The 23,545-nt window shown below is 39.1% G+C and overlaps 2 protein-coding genes across 6 annotated transcripts; one reads left to right on the top strand and one right to left on the bottom strand.

Annotated features, from left to right (window-relative positions):
• Positions 1-217: 217 nt before the first annotated feature.
• Positions 218-9,402, bottom strand: parp16 (poly (ADP-ribose) polymerase family, member 16). 3 transcript variants are annotated; one of them, XM_088339988.1, is made up of 7 exons: positions 9,277-9,402; positions 7,456-7,652; positions 5,487-5,624; positions 5,200-5,406; positions 3,153-3,324; positions 2,943-3,087; positions 218-1,472 (listed from the first exon to the last, which is right to left on the bottom strand). In XM_088339988.1, the coding sequence occupies exons 2-7, from the start codon at positions 7,642-7,644 to the stop codon at positions 1,337-1,339; spliced, it is 987 nt and encodes a 328-aa protein (XP_088196114.1). In that variant the 5' UTR covers positions 7,645-7,652; positions 9,277-9,402; the 3' UTR covers positions 218-1,336. The 3 variants fall into 3 exon arrangements, with proteins under 3 accessions (XP_088196114.1, XP_088196113.1, XP_088196115.1); XM_088339987.1 differs by lacking the exon at positions 9,277-9,402 and adding an exon at positions 9,160-9,266; XM_088339989.1 differs by lacking the exon at positions 9,277-9,402 and adding an exon at positions 9,160-9,266 and having other exon boundaries at positions 218-1,154.
• Positions 9,403-13,284: 3,882 nt separating this feature from the next.
• On the top strand, positions 13,285-23,082 carry scamp5a (secretory carrier membrane protein 5a). 3 transcript variants are annotated; one of them, XM_088339981.1, is made up of 7 exons: positions 13,285-13,449; positions 14,091-14,166; positions 14,878-14,997; positions 16,874-17,030; positions 17,109-17,210; positions 21,029-21,146; positions 21,215-23,082. In XM_088339981.1, the coding sequence occupies exons 2-7, from the start codon at positions 14,160-14,162 to the stop codon at positions 21,401-21,403; spliced, it is 693 nt and encodes a 230-aa protein (XP_088196107.1). In that variant the 5' UTR covers positions 13,285-13,449; positions 14,091-14,159; the 3' UTR covers positions 21,404-23,082. The 3 variants fall into 3 exon arrangements, with proteins under 3 accessions (XP_088196107.1, XP_088196106.1, XP_088196105.1); XM_088339980.1 differs by having other exon boundaries at positions 13,285-13,454; positions 14,088-14,166; XM_088339979.1 differs by having other exon boundaries at positions 13,286-13,454.
• Positions 23,083-23,545: the final 463 nt, after the last annotated feature.

Raw genomic sequence — 23,545 nt, 5'->3', positions numbered from 1 at the left:
CAAAAACATGCATGTCAGGTTAATTGGCCGGTCACAATTGTCCCGAGGTGTGAATGAGCGAGTGAATTGTCTGTCTCTGTGTGCCCTGTGAGTAGCTAGCAACCAGTTCAGGGTGTCCCCCTATCCACTGCCCGAAGTTAGCTGGGATGGGCTCCAGCACCCCCGCGACCCTACTGAGGATAAGTGGTGCAGATAATGGATGGATAGCTCTAGATCATTTAATCACATTTTTCGGAACATTTTATTTTTCGATGTATTTTCCAGAGCATTACAGGGGCTTGATTCCCATGGCTTATTGTAGCACATTAAAGTGTTAGTTTGAAAATAAAGACTAGATCAAAATAACCGAGATTGGCATCCTTGCAAATAAGGCTGAAATAGAAAGGTATTCTGTATTGGTCAACAATCTGTTACAGTCAGTGGAATAGAAAATCTGTATTGTAATGAAAACATTTCATGGAAAAACGCGGGAAAAAATGCTCCAAACGGTTGTAAAGCAATTGAGAAGGTACACCCGATAATTTAACCTTATTAATCAAGTGACTACATGCAAAAATATAATGGTTATACTATTTTAAGGTCTGTGTTACAGGCATGTTTATCTTTCTAAAACATTTACGAGCTACATTTATTGGGTATCATTTCATTTTTCATCTTTGCCAAAGTAGGAAATTTCCACTCCCGGAGATTTTACAAAGCAAAAACACGAGAAAGGGAAAAAGTATAAAAAATTAAAAAAATAAATTGCACTTCAGAACAGAGAAAAACACGTGTATTTTGAACCATTTTCACCATAAAAGCAAATGGATTTAGAGTAGAAAGGTATTCCCTGTCAGATTAACAAAATCAGAATAGGATTTTTTTCTAAAATGTATAAACATGCAATTCTTACATTCTGATAGAAGTACTCATAGACATCATGAGCTCGATTGCTAGCGCAAATGATTAGCTTTCAGTCAAAACTGTCTCGTTGTCAAAACTCGGTACAATAGATGACTGGCAGTAAGACTTCAAATCGTTACAAAAAACATGCTGTAAGCTGGCAGACACTCACTGACCTTAAATGGTGAGAATTAAACTGTAAATGTCCACGGGTTAATAAACCTTTCATGACATTGGATATATTTTCCAGAAAATGTTGCAGTGAAGGCATACTGAAAAAGAGAAATACTTTAGAATGTTGGTTCCAAAGCAGCTAGTACGCTACGAGTGAGAATCGTTTCTGTTGTAATCGGACGATGCTCGCACGGGGAAAACGCACGGTTTGAAAATTTGCGGTCGAGGTGCTCGGGGATCAAAATGATGAAGGCACAGTGAAAAAGAGCAAACTAGCGGGTCAACTGAAACGCCTGTTCCAAAAAGACGTGAATGTGTTGGAGTTAAAGGTGCCGATAAGTATGAGCAGCAGAAGGTAGAGACTCATCATGACAGCAAAATGGTGTCTGAAGAACCAGGACGTGTTGCGGGAATGTCTGCAAAGGGTGAGGGAAGCGAAAATGGACACAATGAAAAGTGTTTAACAATCTTATAATGAGTACAATACGAGCATTGTTTTTTCTGAAAACATGGCTACTCTAAAGGAACAGTACGTAATCTGTAAGTTTTAGACTTGCGGCCGCCATCTTCTGACTTGTGCCCTCATTGCAGCCTCAGTTAGCTCGTTTAGAAAGCGTGTGTACGTGTATTTCTTAGACATGCCCGGATAAACTACTTTTTAAATATTTCTTAGGGTTACATTGGCATTTGGATTGTACTTGAAGCAGGACTTTTCTAACTTTCACCATTTTCATGCTACACTAACAAAGAGAAAACTAAAAAAAGAAGAATGCGGGGACAAGCATGTTTTCACTCTCCTGCACTCCACTCTGACCCCATTCCTCCTACCTGATATATTCTACCGCGAACAGCTTTGCTAAAAGTAAGATAAAAGCAGATGAGCGCGGTGGAAAATAAAGCATAATGGCTCTTTGAACCGAGTTGGACATTGCTAACTCATACTTCATTAGAGAAAATATTTTACTTGACCTTTTTTTAAGGACACCTCAAACGACGCACCCCACATTTAAACATTATTCAGGAAGATATGTGAATACAAAATAAGTTGTTTAAAGGTGGGGTGTGAGTTTTTGCAATTATGTCATTTTCACTGCGCCTATCTTATTTTATCTTACTTTTTTCATTATCATAATGCTGGAGGACAGGAAGTGGGGGAAATGGGGATGAAGATGCATTCAGGCGCTTGCTCACTGTTTTCTTTTATTGTAGGATGAAAATGGTGGAAGAAAAGGACTGTTTGAAATACAGTCTAAATGCCAACCCCAAAAAAGATGAAAAACAAAGAGTTTATGGGAGCACATATAATAAAGTCACGTACTTGTACGTGCAATGAAGCGACCTTGACAGAGGCTACAATGATGATGATTCCAGCCAGAAGATGGCGTTAGCAAATCAAATATTTTGAAGATTTGACCATGAAAAGCCAATGTCGGCTTTAGATATCAAACTTCCGTCTAAGATAGCAGTGAATGAGTTATAGACACATGGTTGTAATATATGTGGGGACTTCTATCTCCCCCCTCTTGGTTGGTTTATTCATGTTGTTTAATAATAATAAGAAACGTTTGGGCTCTTCTAATTGTGATCACGCGCACATCACCAAATTTTAACAACAACAAAAAATCAATTTCCTGCATAGATTTAACATCTTTCACATTCAAACATTGATTGATGTTTAAAAATGTGATACATTTTCATAGTGAAACAATTTGACATCATTTAAATGTATTTGGCATAAAATTACTGCTTTGTTTTTTAAAATTCTCAAGTTAAATAGATCTCTATGTATCCATGTTTAAAAGTAAGACAACCAAAAAAATTAAAAACACAATTTGCACAATAAATGTTTTCATAATGTTTGCAAAGTTTTGTGAGGAGCTTCCTACCTAGACAAGTGTTTCCTTTGAGAGTAAACCAGCAGGTACTTGACCCGTAAAAGCTGATTGTTTGTGACCACAAAGTACTTCTCGGGCACGTCGCCCCCCTCGCTGTTTTTGGCCCTCGAGCGCTGACGGTCAACGATATCCAAGTCTGACGCGAGATGAGACCAGCGTGTGAGTTGACGAAGCTTCGATTAGAAGGCAAAGCGGACGTACCTTTTCTCTTCACCTGACATTTGACATCCGGGTGATCGATGACTTCGCACAATGCGACGCAACTCAGCAGCGGGCCTAGGAGACTTTCCTGCCACCCGCTGCTATGGGGGCTGTAGAGCACAGCCATGCTCAGGTCACTGGTGAGGTAAGTTCCCTCTCCAAACACTGAATTCTGCATGTGACAATAGAAAAATAATCAGTTGCCACTAGTGGTTTTTAGAACATCCATTTGACAGATACCTAAAGAACTGTTCACTATAGTGCTTCCAAATCAAGCAGTCCACATCAGAGAGAACATTAACTTTTTTTCCGCAGTAATTAAGTGCAGTTTAATGTCATGGTGATTGTGTTCTCCTTAAATCCGTATTCATGCAAGTTGTTTCATATACCTACCAATGCTAATTATACTGAAATTAATTGCAGTTTTCTACGTTTTAATCTTTTTAATCACAATTCTCAGTTAAAATAAACAGATTGCATGAGGATGTGTCCTACCCGCAATAACCAGTCCTGTAAATCATCACACTTTTATTATTCACACCATCTGCACACATTAAAATACAGCTCTACTAACAAAAATGTAATATTAACTACCATACTTTCCAAACTATAAGGCACACCTAAAATCTCCAAATTGGACAGAAATATATAAGTGCACCTTAAAACCTGATGCGCCTTACACACTTTAATAACAGTGGACAAAATAAGAAATGCATAAAGTTTTTATATGTGTATGTTACCATACAAGGTTTTACAGTCTATTTCCGTATACTTGTAATAATTATTAATCAGAAACATAGCTGACCACACTTGCGAAGCACTGTATGCAACGGGAATCAAACCCAGGTTGTGGCGCCGATTCGAGACTATTTTTGGGGTGCGGCATAAAATCCATTTTGCCTTGTAGTGAAGACGATACGATATTAAGAACTACAGAAATTGCAAGATGAGAGACAGCTTTACATTTTAGATTTATCCAACAAAAAAATGTAAAACAACACACAAGAATAGCGTTTCTCTGCTTGGCTTGACCATTCCTATTATTCTTTCTACAAAATATAATATGAACAAAGTTGAGGCACATTATGATTTTCTGTAACTCATCAATACAGACAAGTATGTTGATTTTAGGGGGAAAGGTCAAACTTCAAACCATAATTGGTAAATATTTTACTTTTTGAAATGATTTGAAATCAGTTTTGACCAAATAATTAATAATTCCTTACACCCTATTTGTTGTTTCTCTAAACAGAAATTATGTTCTAATAAGCTTGAGTGGTGCTGAAATACCATTTCTCATTTAAAATGTACCAAATCAATTAACATTCATTTTCAAGGTTCCATTGGACAAATGCCAAGAAAAATGGATAACTCGTTTAGTTTCATGTGGTAAACAGGTGTATATTAGAAATGAAATAGCCAAGGGGAGTAAAAATTATTTTTTTGTGAAAAAAGGTGCTGTACACGTATACTAGAATGACAATAAAGTAGATCTGAATCTGAATCTGTACGCAAATTCGAACTTTATTACTCGCTGACGCATCTTCCTGCTTGTTTTATTATTGCAGCCTTGGTCAAGCTCCTTATGTTGCGTGTGCAAGCATGTGCATTTCTTAGATGCGCCCAAATGAACACTTCTTTTTGGGGGGTTTGGGTTGGCATTAGGACTGTACTTGAAACGGGGCTTTTCTTACTTTAACCAGTTTTATGCTAAACAAACTAACGACGGGCAAAAAGTCATTCTAACACCCCACCCCCACGCCCCTTTTCTCCTACTTAATGTTTAGCGTGTCCCAAACAGCTTTTGTTAAAAGTTGGAAACAAAAAAAAAAAAAGATAAACACTTTTTGAGCTCAGTTGGGCATTGTTAACACATACTTAATATAGAAAATATTATACTTTTGTCTTTTTAAGGACACCTTAAATTTACTATTAATTAATCTTGCTAACCTCTTTAAAAACTGTGTCTGAATCAGCGATAACAGCTAAGCTGACTCAGGTTAAACCGAGCGGAAGTTCCTCACAAAGGGCCGGAAACCTCACTGACCTTGTTGAGATGACAGTGTAGTCCGTTGTGAATGATAGAGTGAAAGTTCTCCAGGCGACTCCCATGGAAGGCGTAGAAGACGTCCCTGTCCTCTTTCATGCGTGCAAAGCGCGCATTTAATTGGTCACAGTACTCCAACTCAAAGAGGAAATCCGGTGCGGGGGCAGAAACATTGGTGTTTTGTGTCAGTGCACAAAGTTTGGCATACTGGCAGAGTGGAACAACAGATAAAATTGAGTAAGGAGTTGCAAGTGCCGTTGTGTGTGTTTGTGGTGAATGTTTCACACCTCATCCTTCTGGAGTGTCTTCACGGCAAAGCTCTTGGAAGAAAGGATCCAGTGTGCAAGGGCTACATGGTGCTCTCCCTCTCCTGCCCGCAGTCGAACTAACTCCCTCACACCGGGAAACGAGCTCACATCTGCCAACTACATTGAAACAATATGTTTTTCTTTTTTATAGACAAAAACATACATAATTTTTTTAATAGAAATTGACTGGATGGATTTTGGATATAGTGTATGAACGTCAGACTAAATCATTTGCGATCCCCTTTGCTTCCAAATACAATTGGACTGAAAATCAAAAAATTTATATAATTCAAGGACAAGGTCCTCAATGTTATCCAATTACAAAATATGCGGCATACTAATTAGGCTGAAAGTTTTTTTCATGTGGAATACGCTTCTATAGTACTGATATAAGCCAATTTTGTAAAAAAAAAAAAAAGGCAAATTCTTTATTTTGAATCATTCACTTTAAAGATGGTGTGCGTAAGTTCAAAGAATTCTACTTGCTGACTCCATCTTCTGGCTGAAATCATCATTGTAGCCTCTGTCAAGCTCCCTGTGTGTTGCATGCACGTACATGTTTTGCTGACGCACTCGAATACTCTTCTTTTTCATCTTTTTCGTGTGTTAGGTTTGGCATTTGGACTAAATTTGAAAAAGTAATTTTCTTATTTTCACCATTTTCCTCCTACAGTTAAAGAAAACATTGGGCACGCGTGAGAATTCACTTCAACATATCATGCTAATAGAAGGGGCTCATTTAAACTCCTTAACAGTAGATTCCCTGCAAATACGAGTTGACACCAGTCATTCCACACAACAGAAAAAGGCCGATTAAATTTGTTTACACAAGTTGAGCATGGCAAAACACACATACAGCAGACAATACATGAAATACGGATTTTTTTTTATTCAAGGAAAAACAACAGAAGTAAAGCATTTTCATTGAATACGCAACTAATTGAGTATTAAAGCGAATATTATTACACTAAGTTGTTTTGGTTTTGTTGGTTATTTTTAAAATGTAAATATGTTCTGGAATTGATCATTCAAACTGCACAATTTGTTCATTCGGCAAATTTGAGAAGTGGAATTTCTCTTTATTTGGATTGCTGCTTGTAATTGGGATGGGCCAAGGGTCCTGAACTCAGACCAGTTGGGAATTACTGCTCTAAATTGCTCAAGCTTTAAATGTGAATTTTGAACAATTGTCTATCCCAGCACGGCGGGCGAGTGGTTAACGCATCCGCGCCACAGTTCTGAGGTCATGGGTTCAAATCCAGCTATGCCTTCCAGTGTTCCCTGCGGGGGTTTCCTTTCGGGCACTCCGGTTTTCTCCCACATTCCAAAACCATGCACATCAAGTTGATTTGTCAGTCCAAATTGTTCCCGAGGTGTGAATGAGAAAGTGAGTTGTCTGTCTCTGTGTGCCCTGCGACCGACTGGCAACCAGTTGAGGGTGTCCCCCTGCCCACTGCCCAAAGATAGCTTGGATATGCTCCAGCATCCCCACGACCCTACTGAGGGTAAGCAGTGCAGATAAGGGATAGATTTTTAAGCACCCAAAGATTTATGGGTCAAGCCAGTATGTATCAATCATTATGAGAAAAAGTTAGATGTTTGAAAATGACTCAAGAACTGTAATGTCTAACAAAAGAGTCAATTGTTCGGCTCCTTTTGTCAGCAAAAGAAAATAAAAAGTAATAGTAAAACTAATTTCTATTGTGGTCCAATCAGACATTAATTATCCGCAGTTTAGTTGTGGGTGACTGTAGCCTACTCCATTATACTCCATGAATTATAACAAAAGTTACAAATACCACAGCCAGGACTGCTTGCAACTCAGTTATATTACACATGTCTCCCAGAATTGACATACACACTTATACCTCTGAAATTCATAGTGTTCTTATATGAGGCTCGTTTTAGTCAAGTGGCAGGGAGTTGAAAGGAACTGTTTTTATCTTACCAAAGCATCAAAGTTTTTATTGTCCTGGTGAAGATATAGAGGAGGGAATGGCCGGAGTAAAGAGTCCTTCTTATAGTTTTGGGCAGCAGCAACAAATAAGCTGAAGCGAAGATCGGCTGCCACAGGATCTCTGTGGAGGCAGGAACAAACCAACTCTCTGACCACCTCAGGTGGGAGCGGTGGCTGCATTCCTGGCACTACAGAGAAAAAGAAAAACTGTTAAAAGAATGACAAATTTGGATTTAAGCAATGTTTCTTTAATGTATAGAAACAGTGCTGAACAGTGGATACTGCATTACAGAGATTTGAAATATTTCAGCTTCTAAACTTAAACGCACGTCGGCATCAACTCACAACAAATGTTCAACAGTTTTTGATCTACAGAGCGGACACTCATCACATAAGCGGAATCCATAATTTCAAGGTCCAATATCCTGGCACAAAATTGTGCCACCTGGAAAGTGATAAATTTATGGAATTATTTAAATCAGGAGTTTTAAACGTGGTGCCCAATAAAGAGTTGCCCATGAACCTGATCTGGAAATAGCTCACTAGTACTGGGTGACTGTGTCATTATGCTTTTCAATTATAATATTTTATTAGTGGTTGACTGAATCCATTAAAACCCACTTCTAACATTTAACCTGGTATTAATATTGAAACAACACAGTAATATCACAAGTTTTCATTTAAGATATGAATATGAAACTGGGTGCACTAATTAGTAAGAAAAAGTAGCTCTCAGTTTGGAGACCCATGATTTAGATAATGACCTTGAAAATGTTCCCAAATAAAATAAATTGAAAAGTGTTTGATAATTACAATAAGGAAAATTAGTATATCAATAGTTTTGGTAAATATTAGATTTTATAAGAGTCGTTCTCTATGGACCTGGAATGTATCTTTTTTCTTTTTTTGTAGGGTAAGTTATTGTTTTGTTGTTTCGATTTTGAATATGCATTTCTTGCAAGGAAAATGGAATAGGGACGGACATATAAAAGCTTCTGCTTCCGCCTGCTCTCTTTAGGAAAATTATTGTGTATTACATCATTGTATTGTACATCTTTCTTAGTGCTCAAATGTTGTTGTTTCATTCGGTTCATTTTTGGTTGATGTTGTTTGCTCGTGTCCAGCTAAAATCCAGAAACAATGACATAAAAACTTCTAACTAACGTTCAATTTATTGGAGATGCAAGACTTTCAAGTGAACTTTAAAGAAATAAGACCATTAAATTAAAAGAAAACATAATCACAGTTATCTGAAGGGGATTTGTACAGCACATTCTAATTTCAACAAGAACATGTGTTACATCATGCCACCTTTAATTTGAGCACTCAAGAGTGCCTATTTTTTAGACTTAGAAGTCTTTTTTGAGGCATTGACGTAAGAACTGTTTTGTCAGCTAGTAACTGTAAAGATTTATTATCTGGATTTCGTCGTAGTTTACCATCCATTTCGTAACCGTGGCATGCTTTTTGGTTGGGAGGAAATCGCTGTCTTCATTTTAGGACGTGTTCATTTGTGACTTTAGCTTCAAATGCTAACGGCTAATGCTAGTTGTCACAACTAGTTTCAAGATGCTAAGACATTGGCGACGTAAACAACTTTAACAGTGCATTGCTTTTGAAGTGTGTCCTTTTAACACAATTATGTGTTACTTGGACTAATTTTGGCTGAAGGGGCGAAGTTAAATTAGGCCTTACCGTAAGTTCGCTCAACTCATAACAAGCAGGCATTCGAAGCTTCGGAAAAGCTGATACAGTACTGTACGAACCGATGGCTTTGTTGCGTTCAAGGACTATCGTGCATAACAAAATTACCTGAAGTGCGTGGAATCGTTGTGGGGGTGTCCGGGGCGCTCAAACGGTCAAGTCGTGTTAATTTGTATAGCCCTTAATCACAAAGACTATTTTGCATCATCCCCTGATCTAAAACCTACATGAGGGCAAGGAAAAACTCAAAAACTTCAGCATGAGGAAAATGAAGAAACCTTGAGAAGGGACCGCACATTAAGTAATTCAAGGGGGATTGGCCAGGATGGCCAGGCTGCAATGGATGTTGCATTAACAAACAATAAAAATAAAATAGAAAATAAATAAAGTATAGTATAAAATAATAAGAAAAAATAAAATTAAAAGGATGACCAGGTTGCAATGGATGCAGCATTAACAAAAAATACACAGACATTGTCAACATGAAATATAGGTCATTCATAAACTGTAGAATATAGTGAGTTTTAAGCCTAGATTCAAACAGTTCCGCTGAGGTTGCAGATCGACTCTCAGGGGGCAGAGGATTCCACAGCACCGGGGCTCAAATTGAGAAAGTTCTCCAACCTGTGGATCTCTTCTTGGCTCTTGGGATCACTAGTAGACCAGCATTTTCAGAGCGAAGGCTTCAGACAGGAATATAAGGGGAAATTAAATCTGAAAAATATGAGGGAGCAAGTCTATGATTTTGTATAATACCAACAGAACCTTGAAATCACTTCTTAAACTGACAGGGAGCCATTGTGGGTTGGCTAAAATCGGGGTAAAACTTTTGCAATGTTGCGAAGATGGAAAAAGTTATTCTAGTAATATTCTTAACATGTCACAAAACATATTAATACGGTTTAAGAATGTCTCATCTCATTAGCTGTACCGCTTGTCCTCATTAGGGTCACGGGGGGGCTGGAGCCCATCCCAGCCATCTCCTGGCAGTGGGCAGGGGACACCCTGAACTGGTTGCCAGCCAATTGCAGGGCACACGAGGACAGACAACTCACTCGCTCATTCACACCTAGGGACAATTTGGACCGGCCAATTCACCTGAAATGCATGTTTTTGGAATGTGGGAGGAAACCGGAGTGCCCGGAGGAAACCCACGCAAGCATGGGGAGAACATACAAACTCCGCACAGGAAGTCTGGAGCTGGATTTGAACGCAGGAGGTTCCCATGACATGAACTGTGCCGGACATGTGCTGACCACTGCGCCGCCGTGCTGCCCGGTTTTAGAATGTATTCCTCTTAAAATATTTTCCTTTCTTTGTTGGGTATCTGGTTAATATTAAATATTAAAAATGTAAACTCTAGTGCAGTGCTTCTCAATTATTTTCAGTCGAGATGGCAAAATGAAGCCCCATAAAGCAGGGAAGCCCTCAAGGGAAATGCTCCTCACACACACACACACACACACACACACACACACACACACACACACACACACACACACACACACACACACACACACACACACACACACACACACACACGTACGCATAGAGGTTTCAAGATAATGCATTACCTCCACTACGTCATCATGTGGACAGAAAGATGTACAGTTTTTTCGATTTTTTTCCCGAAGGTTTCTCTTTTTTGCAGAGAATTTCACCTGGTTTTGAAACAAAACTCTTTCAGGGGTGCACAGATGTGCGACAACAAGTTTGTAAAGAATTGGAAGCGCCTATTTTAAGTTCGTAAAGAAATTGAATTGTATATTTCTTTGTACTAAAAAGGACTTTTAACTCTTGGGACATTTCTTTGCTGATTTTATTTCGAACCACACTCAAAGCTAGTGAATTATTTCCTGAATCGGTCACGTGGTACACCCGCTTTGCCGGGATTCAAACGTCACACGTGTCGACTCGCGGTTCATAAACTATTTTTTGTTCATTCATCATCGGCACCGCTTATCCTCAGAAGGGTCGCGGGGGTGCTGGAGCCTATCCCAGCTATCTTAGGGCAGTGGGCAGAGGATACCCTGGACTGGTTAACAGCCAGTCACAGAGCACACAGAGACAGACAACTCAATCCCTCATTCACTCCTAGGGACGATTTGGACCGGCCAGAAAACCACAGGAAAACCAACGCCCGCACAGGGAGAACATGTAAACTCCGCAAAGGAAGGCTGGTAGCTGGATTTCAACCCAGGACCTCAGAACTGTGCCGCCCTTTTTCCGGCATGCTGAGAAAAACTATTAGTATGATTACGCTGTAGTGTCTTTACGTGACAGCTTGATTTATTTGGGTTCATGCTGTACATTTTTTAATGAGGTAAGCACACCTTTCTTCGCTTGTCTCCCACTGTGGAGCTACCATGGTCGCAGGGAAGCTAAACGCTACATCCGCTTTGTCAAACTTCCTCATCTTAGTTTTTTGGAGGAGATGTTCATGTATTTTTGCCTATTATTTAACGGCTCGTGCCGTTCAATTCCAAAAGCAGGCCTATAGGGCTGGTTTGTTCACAAACACATCACCATCGCCACTAATATAATACACATACAGTATGTGTTGACTTCCGTATAAGGCGTATATAAAGCTTTTAATTATTTTGTGGCTTTTTATGTCCAATATGGCTCTTTCAACACTTTGGGTTGCCAACCCTTGCACTACACAAGGGGTCTCCAACCTTTTTCAAGTTCAACTACTTTTTGCTACTGATTTGCATTTCTAAAATAACAACTACTTTCTATGGTGTCACTATGTTATTGCCAGGTTAATTATTTGGAAGTGGAAAAATATAGAAGGAATCAAAAAGTAAGAGAGAAAGAAAAAGGAAAGAAAGAGAGAAAGGGAGAGTGAAAGACAGATAGGGGAGAAAAGAGAGACAGAGAGATAGAAAGTGTCAGACAGAAAATGAGAGGAAGAGAGAATAGATAAAAAAGGGGAGAGAGAAAAAAACGGAGAACAAGAAAGAGAGTGAGAGGAAGAGAGAGAGAGGGAGAGAAAGAGATAGAAAGAGAAGAAGGGAGAACGAAAGAGAGGAGGAAAGAGAGAGAGGGACACAGAAAGATCGAGAGAAGAAGAGAGAGACAGAACGAGAGGTAGGGAGAAAGACAAAGAAAAAGAAAGCAATTAAAACAGAAAGAGAAAGAGAGAAGAAAAAGAGAGAAAAGTAGATAGATAGATACATAGATAGATACTTTGTTCATCCCCGTAAGGAAATTCACACTTCCAGCAGTATCCTTGTGTTGAAAATAAAACAATAATAACGTAAAAGGAATATAATACATAAATACCCAATGTAACGTGTTGCTATAGAGTATTTAAATAGTGCTAAAGAGTGTTACTAAATGACTCAAAATAATTTCACTAGAATATCACAATGACCCAGAACTGGTGAATTATTTTTAGAACTGGTCCCCGGACACCTCAGTTGTAAAAATAATAGTCCCCGGAACCACATTGGAGACCCCTTCACTACACTATATTAACAACACCTAGTTGTTCCTTTAAAATTAGTTGGTTGTATGGCTCCACACGGATCGTAGGGGCACAATTTCATGTGGTGTGTCTTGGGCGAGTACAGCCTGGTGGCGCCCATCACTCTTCAGGCCCAAAATATCCTATTAAAAATACTCCCGGGCCGCGTGACGGAGCGAGTTCGGCGGACACGGCGTCACCCTAATAAGGATAAGGGGTGCAGATAATGAGATGAGATGAGAATTTTTCTTTTTTCTTTTTGAAGGGTCGTCGCTACTTCGCAGATTTTCACTTTTTGCGGGTGGTTTTGTTCCCCATTAACCGGGTCTAAAAAATAGAATTAAAAAAAAATATGTATATATATTTTTTTGAAGGTGCGCCGCTATTTCGCGGATTTTCACTTATCGCGGGTGATTTTGGTCCCCATTAACCGCGATAACCGAGGTCTTACTGTACAATATGACGTTCAAAATTAGATGACGTCACTGGCAAGCATCCAATCGGAATTGATCGTGTAATCGTCTCCGAAGCAAACGGCTGCTCATTAACCAGTACTGCTTTGTGATTGGTCGATGAGGACGAGCAGCAAATCCAGTGCCCATCGCAAAAAACCGTAAGCAGAGGGCGGGGGGAGGGGAGAGTGGTGCGAGACCCCAGATCACGTGATCGCCTCTTCCTCCCAAACCCATCACTCGAAGCACAACGTTGCAGTTTTCGAGCGGCTCTGTCCATTTCCTAGCGTGCATTTGCAAGATTTAATTAGAAGATGCTTTTTAAACAAAACGCGGGATTCTAGCGACGCACTAAACGCAAGGTAAGCCTCATTCGGCACGCATATCCATTCATTCACTCGATTAGAAAGCTGTTAAAATCCAACCGGAATCCGTAGCCTCGCTGACCGGGGGAAGAAGCAGTGATGCACCCGTTAAGTGACGTAAAGGGTGAAGGACGGCTCTTCTCCATCACCCGTTTCACCATCACTACAGACGTCAACGCCATCAGATAGATTCGGGATCAAAACCTGACAAACAAAGCTAGAATCGATTTGGCGGTTCGATTCTGCAGAGGCAGCTTCCATATTCGGCGGCAGTAAGCTGTGCCCTTCATGGCATCCACCATGCTGTGCACCAACCACCATGTCCTCTTGTCGGGCGTCGTGATGATAACGGAGCGTTTTTCTTAAGAACGGGTATTGAGCAAGATATAATTCCGGTTGTCATTTTTAACGTATCATCATTATTACTGTTTCCTTCCGCAAGAAAAGGCCACGTTCCTCCAGTCAGTCATCCAAATTACACAGCAATCATTTGGACTCACTATTCATTCAAAATTTATGCAAAAATAACATAAGAGACTAAATCATGGATGAATTACTATTTGTATGGGGGTGGAAATCTGCCACAAGAAGGCCTCAATTTTCCCTTATTTCCCTTCCTCTCCTTTCAAGCAGTTTTGTTTTTGCATCAGCGGGTCTTAAATCTTTTCCGTGCAAGAAGAAAAGAAGTACACGTCCCCCATCATGGCAGGTATGACAGTCAAGACATCAATCATAATTTTCATGCAATACTCTCAATCACATGTGTCAAACTCATGGACCGAGGGCCAAATGTGGCCTGCCTGGTAATTTCACGTGAGCCACCAGTGCTTAAAATGTGTCTAAAAATGAATAAGTCAAGTGACAGCCTAGCATCACTACACACCTGTGTTTCAAAATCAATGTGGCACAGTTCTGAGGTCATGAGATCTAACCTTCCTGTGTGGAGTTTGAATGTTCTGACCATGCTTGCATGGGTTTACCCCGGGCACTCCGGTTTCCTCCCACATTCTCAAAAACATGCATGTCAGGTTGAGTGGCCGGTCCAAATTGTCCCTAGGCGTGAATGAGCAAGTGAGCTGTCTCTGTGTCCCCTGCCCACTGCCCGAAATAGGTGGTATAGGCTCCAGCACCCTTGTGACCCTACTAAGGATAAGCGGTGCAGATAATGGATGGATGAATATCTGTAGCAACATACTTTCAATGAAAATGTAGTGTGTGCAAAGAGTTATTTTACATCAGTAGTTACATTTATTTGAAATACCACTCGATTACATTTAAATATAAGTTACATCAGACCCTTTGAGACAGTCATCACACCAATGTGACCCTCGGTTAAAATGAGTTTGACACCCCTGCTGAAGATTTATGCTATGCACGATACATTGCTCCACATTCAATATCTTTTTTGTTTCAATCCCAGAAAACAACTTTCCTCCCTTGCCACGATTCATCCCCCTCAGGCCCTGCTTTTACCAAGATTTCAACGAGATCCCGGACCAGCGTCGCACCATGTGCAAGCGACTTTACTACTTGTGGATTTGTGAGTGTTTCTGCTTATTTCTCTGGTGTGTGGTGACTTTAGCATTTGTGTTATGTGTATCTCAACTTGAGATGTTTTACCCAAAACATTGTGAGCTGCAAGACCAGAAAGCAAACTCAATGCTGCTGTCTGTCTGTCTGTCTGTCTGTTGTTCTCTCGTTCTCATTATAAAAGTAGGTATTACCTTGAAAATCTGTCTATCTACAACAGTGTTTCCTCATTTTTTTCATTGAAAAATCTCAAGGCACACACAGACTGTTAAAGTATTTTAAAAATCATTCCTGGCATTAGTTTAGTCTTTTGTATTTTTGTTAAGATCAAATTATCATGTTACCTAAATTGAAAGTATTTAGTTATCCTTACTGTTTGTGGTCACAATGGCTCCGGAAGTAATACAGGTTTTTTATTTTGGTCAATAATGTTTCTGTAATTTGGGGATTTTTACTACATTTACTGTTTTACTGTATTTGTATCTTGTTTTCCTAGAAAAATAACAAAAATAATTCTTAAAATGATCCATTTCAGTGGAACAATTTTTTTTTCTATGTTCTATTTTTTTATCACAATAGAGATCTTTGAATTCCGCAAAATAATGTGCAATATTTATTACTTTATGAAATTGTTTTCCGATGCATTTGGATATATTTCCCTGTACCATCTCATGAGTAGATAATTTGTCTATAAAACTACTGACATGGATGAACGTCTCTGTTACATGGCTGATCACGGGAAGAAAGTAAAGATATAGCATGGCTTGCGATTTTGAAAAGATATTATTGAAAATATTCAAGGTCTAGCCACACACTAGTGTGCTCCGACGCACTAGTTGAAAAACACTGATCTACCATTATCTCTCTGTGTATTATTAATCTAGCTATTCACCCTAACAAATATTAACATTCATTTTCTTAGGTTTTCAAATACTGCACTTATTTGCAGCTGTATCACACAAATAAATTGTTACAAAAAAATCATGCATTGTGATTTCTGGATTTTTCTTTTTAGTTTATCTCTCTCACAGTGGACATGCACCTGTGATAAAAATTCGAGACCTCTCCACAATTTTTAGGTGGGAGAAATAGCAAAATAGCAGGGTGTTCAATACATATTTTCTTCACTATATATCTAAACCCCTAACCAAATGGGTTGTCAGGGGCACCAATGAGGACACAAGTCTGGAAAGCTTTCTCTACTGTTGGCGGTTCCTGGCCTGCTTTGGGGTTGTCAAAGTTGGCACCTGTCCATTCCTTAATGTTGTCGGCCCAGTTTTATAATTCATAGGGTGTGATACATGCTTCTAATACCACTGGCCATAAAGTAGGCAATATGTCAAACTACCACCAGAGGTAGCACCGTTCTACAGTAAAATCTCTGCTAACTGCTTTTAATGGCAGTGCCGAATCTAACTATATTTATAATATATTTAATTCAGTTACTGTATGAAACATATGTTGGCCTGGAGAGGGATGGGCCCCACCAGGTTGTACTTGCCCAAGACACACCCCAGGGAATGGTGCCCCTAAAACCCTAGTGGTTAAAGGATCCAACCAACCAACCATATAAAATATAATATCACAGAGTCACTCCGTGCATTTGTGTATGTGTCCTAATCAAATGCTTCAGTCATAGTATCTTGTTTTTGACTCCAGCTACCAGGGACAAACTCCTTGCTTGTTTTAACATGCTTGTATAATAAAAAATATGATTTTGATTTTACCACGTAGCACAGCCGATTAACAACGCAAACGTAAGTGTCGTAGAAAAGTAGATGTTGATAAAGTAGCCGCAGTGTGGTTGTTAGTAAATTTAAGATCCAGTCTTTTAGTATGATGCAAAGTGACTTTTTTTATTAACTCAACTTTTCTGTCTGTGACAGTGAATAGTGCCACACTTGCTGTTAATCTGATTGGCTGCCTGGCATGGATGTGTGGTGGAGGCGGAGCTACCAATTTCGGCATGGCCTTCCTGTGGCTCATCCTCTTTACTCCTTGTTCATACGTTTGCTGGTTCCGGCCCATCTACAAGGCCTTCAAGTAAGCAGCTTCCATCACCAGGCTTGGAGGGAGGGAGGGAGGACTCTTTTCTGATATACAAACCTTTCCTTCCCTCAGGACAGACAGCTCGTTCAACTTCATGGCTTTCTTCTTCGTCTTCATGGCTCAGGTTGTGATCAGTATTATCCAGACTGTTGGCATTCCGGGATGGGGAGTATGGTAAGAGCTTTACTTTGATTTAAATGGGTTGCATGGCGGCAATATAGATTAAAGGACATACATTATATGCAGTCTTGCACTATATGAAGACTTAAATAATCAATAAGTGTGAATGCAAGTGTGAATGGTAGTCTATGTGTGTCCTGCAATTGGCTGGAGATAAGGTCGGGGTTTTTCCTCCCTCTCATCCTAGGTCTGCTGGGCCTTGGATAGGCTCCAAGCTCCAAGTTGAGATGCCAACTTTCAACAATAAAATTTAACTCAAGGAGTACTTTGAACCCCTGTTAAAACCCCCCTTCAACAAATAAACTTGTAATTAAAACAAATGATTACAGAACACAGTTGAGTTTGTTGTCGGGATTGCTCTAGTAATGTTCAATTTGTACCGTTTAGGGCAGGTTTTTAAGAGAAGGCCTTGGGGGTTGAGCGCCCGCCCTGAGACCGTGAGGTTGCTGGATTCGAGGCTCGGTCTTGTCATACCTAAGACTTACAACATTGGTACCCATTGCCTCCCTGCTTGGCGCTCTTCATTAAGGGTTGGAATTAGGGTGTTTGGTTACCTAATGACTCCCAACGAGATGTTGCAACACATCCGTTTGGGTTGAGCGAGGGGCTGGAAATCTCTATCAATATCTCTATATTTAAATAAAGATATATCTATATATATATATATATATATATATATATTAGTTTTGCAAAATAATGGCAAATTTGACACGTTAATTTGATAACTTTGGAGGAACAAAACTGCCAAATAATAAATGAATTAAGAAAAGTTGAAAATAAATGCATATGATGATAAAAATGAAACTATAAACTCTTAAAAAATATATTGAGACCAATACCGATACCTGCCTTATATTAAAGTATGGGAATCCCCTCCTCTGTATCAATTTCCCAGAAAGAGTCAAAAATGGAAATGTGTTCTTGACTCTAGCCACCTCCCACTAAGGGGATATGGCTCCTGTATATTTGTTTAATGCGAGGCTCCCCTAGAGAGAGCTGACATAATTGTTTGCCATCTTGTTCGCATCTGAAAATATTTGCCAACCCCTAATCTTAATTTTCTAAATTTATGTCAGTGTTTATTCTTGATGTTGGCTATTTTTTGTCTATGCAAAATCCATGGCATCCTGATCATCCTGAAAGTGGGATTATCTTATGCGCGTCCCCTTTTTAAGTTTTTTTTCCCCCTTATGGTAGGGATTTTGAGTTTTTCCTTGCCTTTGGGTGGGTTTCAGTTCAGGGGATGTTGTATCGTATTTCCCGCACTACAAGGCACACTAGATTATAAAGGGCACCCCCCAAAAAAATCGAAAATGTGATTTATGTTTCATGTATAAAGCATATGGAATTAAAGCTACAGCCAGAGCCGAGGTTGGAATTTTTTTATCTAAATTAAATCAATTTATGTCACAGAACATTCATTAACATTATGCCATCTGGTTTCACCACTAAAATGAATTGTAGCAATAAACAATTAGAATGTGAACCACATGAGGGCACTCAAAAACTACTCTGTTTCCCAGGCGGAAAAGTTACTATAGACCAGGGGTGGCGAACAAGTTTGACACAAAGAGCTGAAATTTTTAACCAGCATAAAAACAACAAATCTGCCAAACTAATTTCAAAATATTATTTGTTATTAACTCTGATGGATTCAAGTGTGTTTTAAGAGGGGAAAAAAACTTAACATGAAACGAGGCAAAAAGCTACAATATATGGAAAATATGATGAGGCAAAGAGCCGCATTCTTTTTGGCTCAGAGCCGCGTGTTCGACACCCCTGCTATAGACCGAATCATTTAACAAAAATTCAAACAAGAGTACCGGGTACACCATTTTTAACAAAACGTTACCCTAAACCAGGGGTCAACAACCTTTTCGGTGTGGAGTGGCACTTTCAAATTTCATTGTAAATCAGTGTGCCACACTAAGATTAATGACTTGCATAACATCTTTTTAATATCCAACAGAGCTGACATTTTACACCAGTCCAAATATACAACATGGATATACATTTTAATCGTATAACTCAGTGTTTTTAAACCCTTTTTGAACCAAGGTACACTTATATCTATAAAAAAGTTCTGTGGCATACCGTCCGTCGAAAATGTTTGAAAATGAAGTTATGTTAAATATTTCACTGTACTACCTCATAAGCAGATAATTAGTATATAAAAAAAAGAAAATAATACTTGATATAAAAAAGAATGATGTGCTTTATGTTCTTATTCTTTACAGTACAATCTTAAACCGCTTTGTTAAACAAATTAAGTTATTAAATGTACTGTGCTACCTCAAGAGCAGATCATTAATACATAAAAATTATTTAAAAATCCACTGCCACCTACCGATATGGATGACTATTACAGTTCCTCGTCTGAAGAGTGCAAAAATACTGAATACATTTTTGGAAAAATAAAATTCCAGCGGCACACTGGTATAACTGACCCATTTATCTTCAACTATTCTTGTTCATCAATTAACTAAAATATGAATGTGAACAACATGTGGAAAGGCCTGTAGCCATTCTGACTTCAACTTTTTACTACAAGAATGAACCAGAATCAACCATTCTTCATCAACTATAAACTACAGTCAAAAAACAAGTAATATGCTCAGCTACTATACCATTCATAAATGATATCTTGTTGCAGAAAATATCAAAACTTGAAAAAACAGCAGCAATGCAGAAGGCACGCGCGAGCACACACACACATGCGCACACACTGACACGTTTTTTTTTTTTAAATATTCGCCATCAGTAAATGGTTTTCCGTGCTTTGCTATTCAGTGAGCAATTTGTTAGATAGCTTCAGTGGTGGTGTTTTTAACAGCGACAAAGGTTTTTAGGGTTTGTGTTTTTTTGCCGTCAATGGACACAGTGCGTTTTAATGTTGACATTCATGTTCATGTTTCGTCTCATAATGACGTTTAACACTTGATGCGCAAGGTAAAACGCTCTCGGGGCATAATGCACAAACCAGCACGGTTATTTTTTGCACAAAGCCCCAGTCATCTGTCCACGCTGGCTGGAGAGAGCATGATCTTTTCGTTCGAGGAGCCGTCATGATTCGTTCATTTATCGCGTGCGAGTGTTTCGTTGGCTCGGTCTCTCTCTCTCTCTCTGCGAGGTGCCGGGCAAACTCACACTGAAAAACCCACGTAAAGCCTAACGTAAATCCTTTTCAAACATGGCGTGCAACTTAAGATGTGCGCTTAAAAAAAAATTATTATATTTGGCCGTGCTCGCGTGCCACTGGTTAACCCCTCGCGTGCCACTGCTGGCACGCGTGCCATAGGTTGCCGACCCCTGCCCTAAACAAAAATTTTCATTCAAGTAATAACAATACGTTTCAAACCCATGGACAATTGCTGTCCAAGGCAACAACAAAAGAGGATTTGAAATAAGCGTTCACAAAAGTTGGCGTCTGAGCATCTGTCCAAAATCTGCGCTTCTCTTTTGTTTCTTTTTCGCAACAATAAATAGCTTAACCACCAAGAGGTCGGTCAAAGACCGCCTTATGTTTTTCAAAGACAGAACAGTTACTGTATGCAGTATTCCTTAATTTTAACGATGCATTTCCAATTTTATCGACCATATTTTCCACTATATAGGGTGCACTGGATTTTAAGGTCCACTTTCACATTTCTGATCAATTTGGGGTTTTTAGGTGCGCCTTATAGTACGGAAAATACGGAAATTGTGGCCTGTGCAGCCCTTTAGGACTCTGTGATTAAGGGGTATACAAATAAATAACTTGACCCAAGACAGTAATTTATATAACACCATACCGCTTCTGTTTTATCCCCTAGTGGCTGGCTGGCCACCATCACGTTCTTCAGCACCAATATCGGCTCAGCTGTGGTCATGCTGATCCCTACGGTCATGTTTACAGCCGTTGCGGTGCTCTCATTCATCGCCCTCTCAAAGGTTACTCACACAGCTTACTCACACAGCTCTCTCTTGGTTTTCTGGTACTTACAAACTGTCTCGTTCAGGTGCATAACTTCTACCGCGGCAGCGGAGGCAGTCTGGGCAAAGCCCAGGAAGAGTGGGCCACGGGAGCCTGGAAAAACCCTCACGTCCAGCAGGCAGCTCAGCAGGCTGCAATGGGGGCCGCACAGGGAGCCATGCAGCAAAACCAGTACTCTGCAGCCCCCACCTATAACTATGATGACCCCATGTAGGACAACACAGGGGTTCTTCTGTAGAAGGAATACAAAAAAGGGATGAATTAAGAACACAACTCATTATTTGGGGCCCTTCATTAGATATCACTTTGCAAGCTGTGGAGAATGATGTAGGGACAATTAGGTGCACATGTACTGTACATTTATTGAACATTAGTGTGAATAAGTTACTTTTGTATCTTCACAGCATCAAAACTGGTATTTAACATGACACACCTGGGAAATTTAGCTTGTTTACATTTGTTTTTACTTTTATTATCCAAACAGGAGAACTAGGACCACTCCAGTGATAAAATGAGGCTGATTTTTACTAAGGTTAGTGTAGCAAGGTTAATGTGGATATACTCTTACACAGAAGTATGTGAAAAACGCAATACTACGGTAATACAGACACTAAGCTAATAAATGTTAACGCCAATTTTGTAACGTTTGGATTACTCCATTAATAAACAGGAGAAGTTGTAACGCTACCTCTAACAAATGAGGAGGATTTCCCTTAGCTTAGCAGAGCAAAGTTGAGACCAAGAACACTGGGGAGTTAATGCGCACATACTTACATTAAAGTGTGTAAAAAACACTATACAACAGTAATACGTACACTAAGCTGTGCAAATGAATTTGAACACCCATTTTGTAAACCTTCAGTGTGTTGTCCTTATGCTAAGCTAAAGTAGGTAAGCTAGCTCGTGATTAAAATAGTCACAAAGCTTAAAATGATTTTCTACTGCAATGCCAAACATACATTTGAAGATCTTGTTCCAGGTTTGTGACTCAGAAAAGTAAGCACCAGTCTTTTTTAGTTGTTTTATGCTACAATATCAACCTTTACTTTCCTTAAATAGCGTTAATTGACTCTTGTAGTACAGACTGGTTGTGGAAAAGCACAAACCTTTTTCTGGAAAGGCCCTCTTTACAGCAGATTTCTGGACTTCATGTTCTCGGATTTCATTCTTAATAATTTTCTGTACCCGGTAAAACGTGTGCTGTAAAATGGGCCGCGGGGTTGCAGAAGACTGATTAACATTCCAATAAGTGTCTCAAATCTAGGAGATGGACATAATATGTGAATAGTCGATATTGGTGATGGTCATAGCAGTGCGTGAACAATATTTCCTCCGATAAACTGTCCTTCTCGTGAATTTTTTTTGTTTTTAAAACTTCTCGTTTCTCCAATTTCTGGGCGTCATTGTCATTTATTCTGTGGCTGTCGTGTTCTCCCACAAGTAGGTGTACTGATATTTATCATGAAGAAAATATGAATCTCACTGAGTTCAAAATGGAAGCTGTATGCTTTAAAATTCCTTAAAAGGTTGCCAGTGGCATGGTGTGACATTTGAAGATGTACAAAAATATCTAACCGCTTGTTAATTCCAAAATGTGACTCGTCTTGTCCGATTGTGATGAAGTGATCTGCATATTTTTTTTAATTGGGTTATTTTATGTGTATTTGTGGATGAGTTTGAAATATATGTTCATGGTTACTCATTTTTTATGTAGGTTATATTCTTTTGAGGTGCTTCGTGTAAACCAAAACTGTTAAGCAAATTTTAGTAAAGCAATAGTAGATCTGTAAATCCTATACAATCAGTTAAACAGTGTTTAGACTTAGAGACTGATTTCAAATTGATAACCACTCAAAAGACTCCAGTATTTTGTTACATTCCCACAATTACACTAAGTACACTAAGCTGTTCTTAAATGGACAAAAAGGTGACACACACACTCATTTTGTGCTGTAATTAAGCCTCCAGAAAGCCGTTTCCTCCAATGTTCTCATCTGTACTGTTTGCTGTTTGATATGTATAATCATGTACAATAGCTTAAATAAGTATAAATATTAAGTATTTGTGGGAGTGAGTAAAGATCATGGATAAAGAAAACAATTGATGTGGATTTTCTCCGGCATCTCCCTGAAGGAGATACACTGTAATTTCTTTGTTTTTCAGGTGGAAGGTGTCTTACTTTTGTATTTGGCCCTTCCATAATAGATATTAAAACAGTTATTGCTGCAATTTTCAGTTGGAATACCTTTCTTGTTTGCACAAAGCTGTCATTAATCCATGCACAATAATAATATGCACAGATTTTATGAATGTTAGATTTAGAAACTTGTCAGATGGCTTGTATCTTCCTTAACTA

This window comes from Urocampus carinirostris, chromosome 7 (assembly GCF_059441175.1).
Source record: "Urocampus carinirostris isolate Australia breed hairy pipefish chromosome 7, RoL_Ucar_1.0, whole genome shotgun sequence".
Taxonomy (NCBI): domain Eukaryota; kingdom Metazoa; phylum Chordata; class Actinopteri; order Syngnathiformes; family Syngnathidae; genus Urocampus; species Urocampus carinirostris.
The sequence above is the reverse complement of the archived record's forward strand: the minus strand, read 5'-3'. Positions and strand labels throughout refer to the sequence as shown.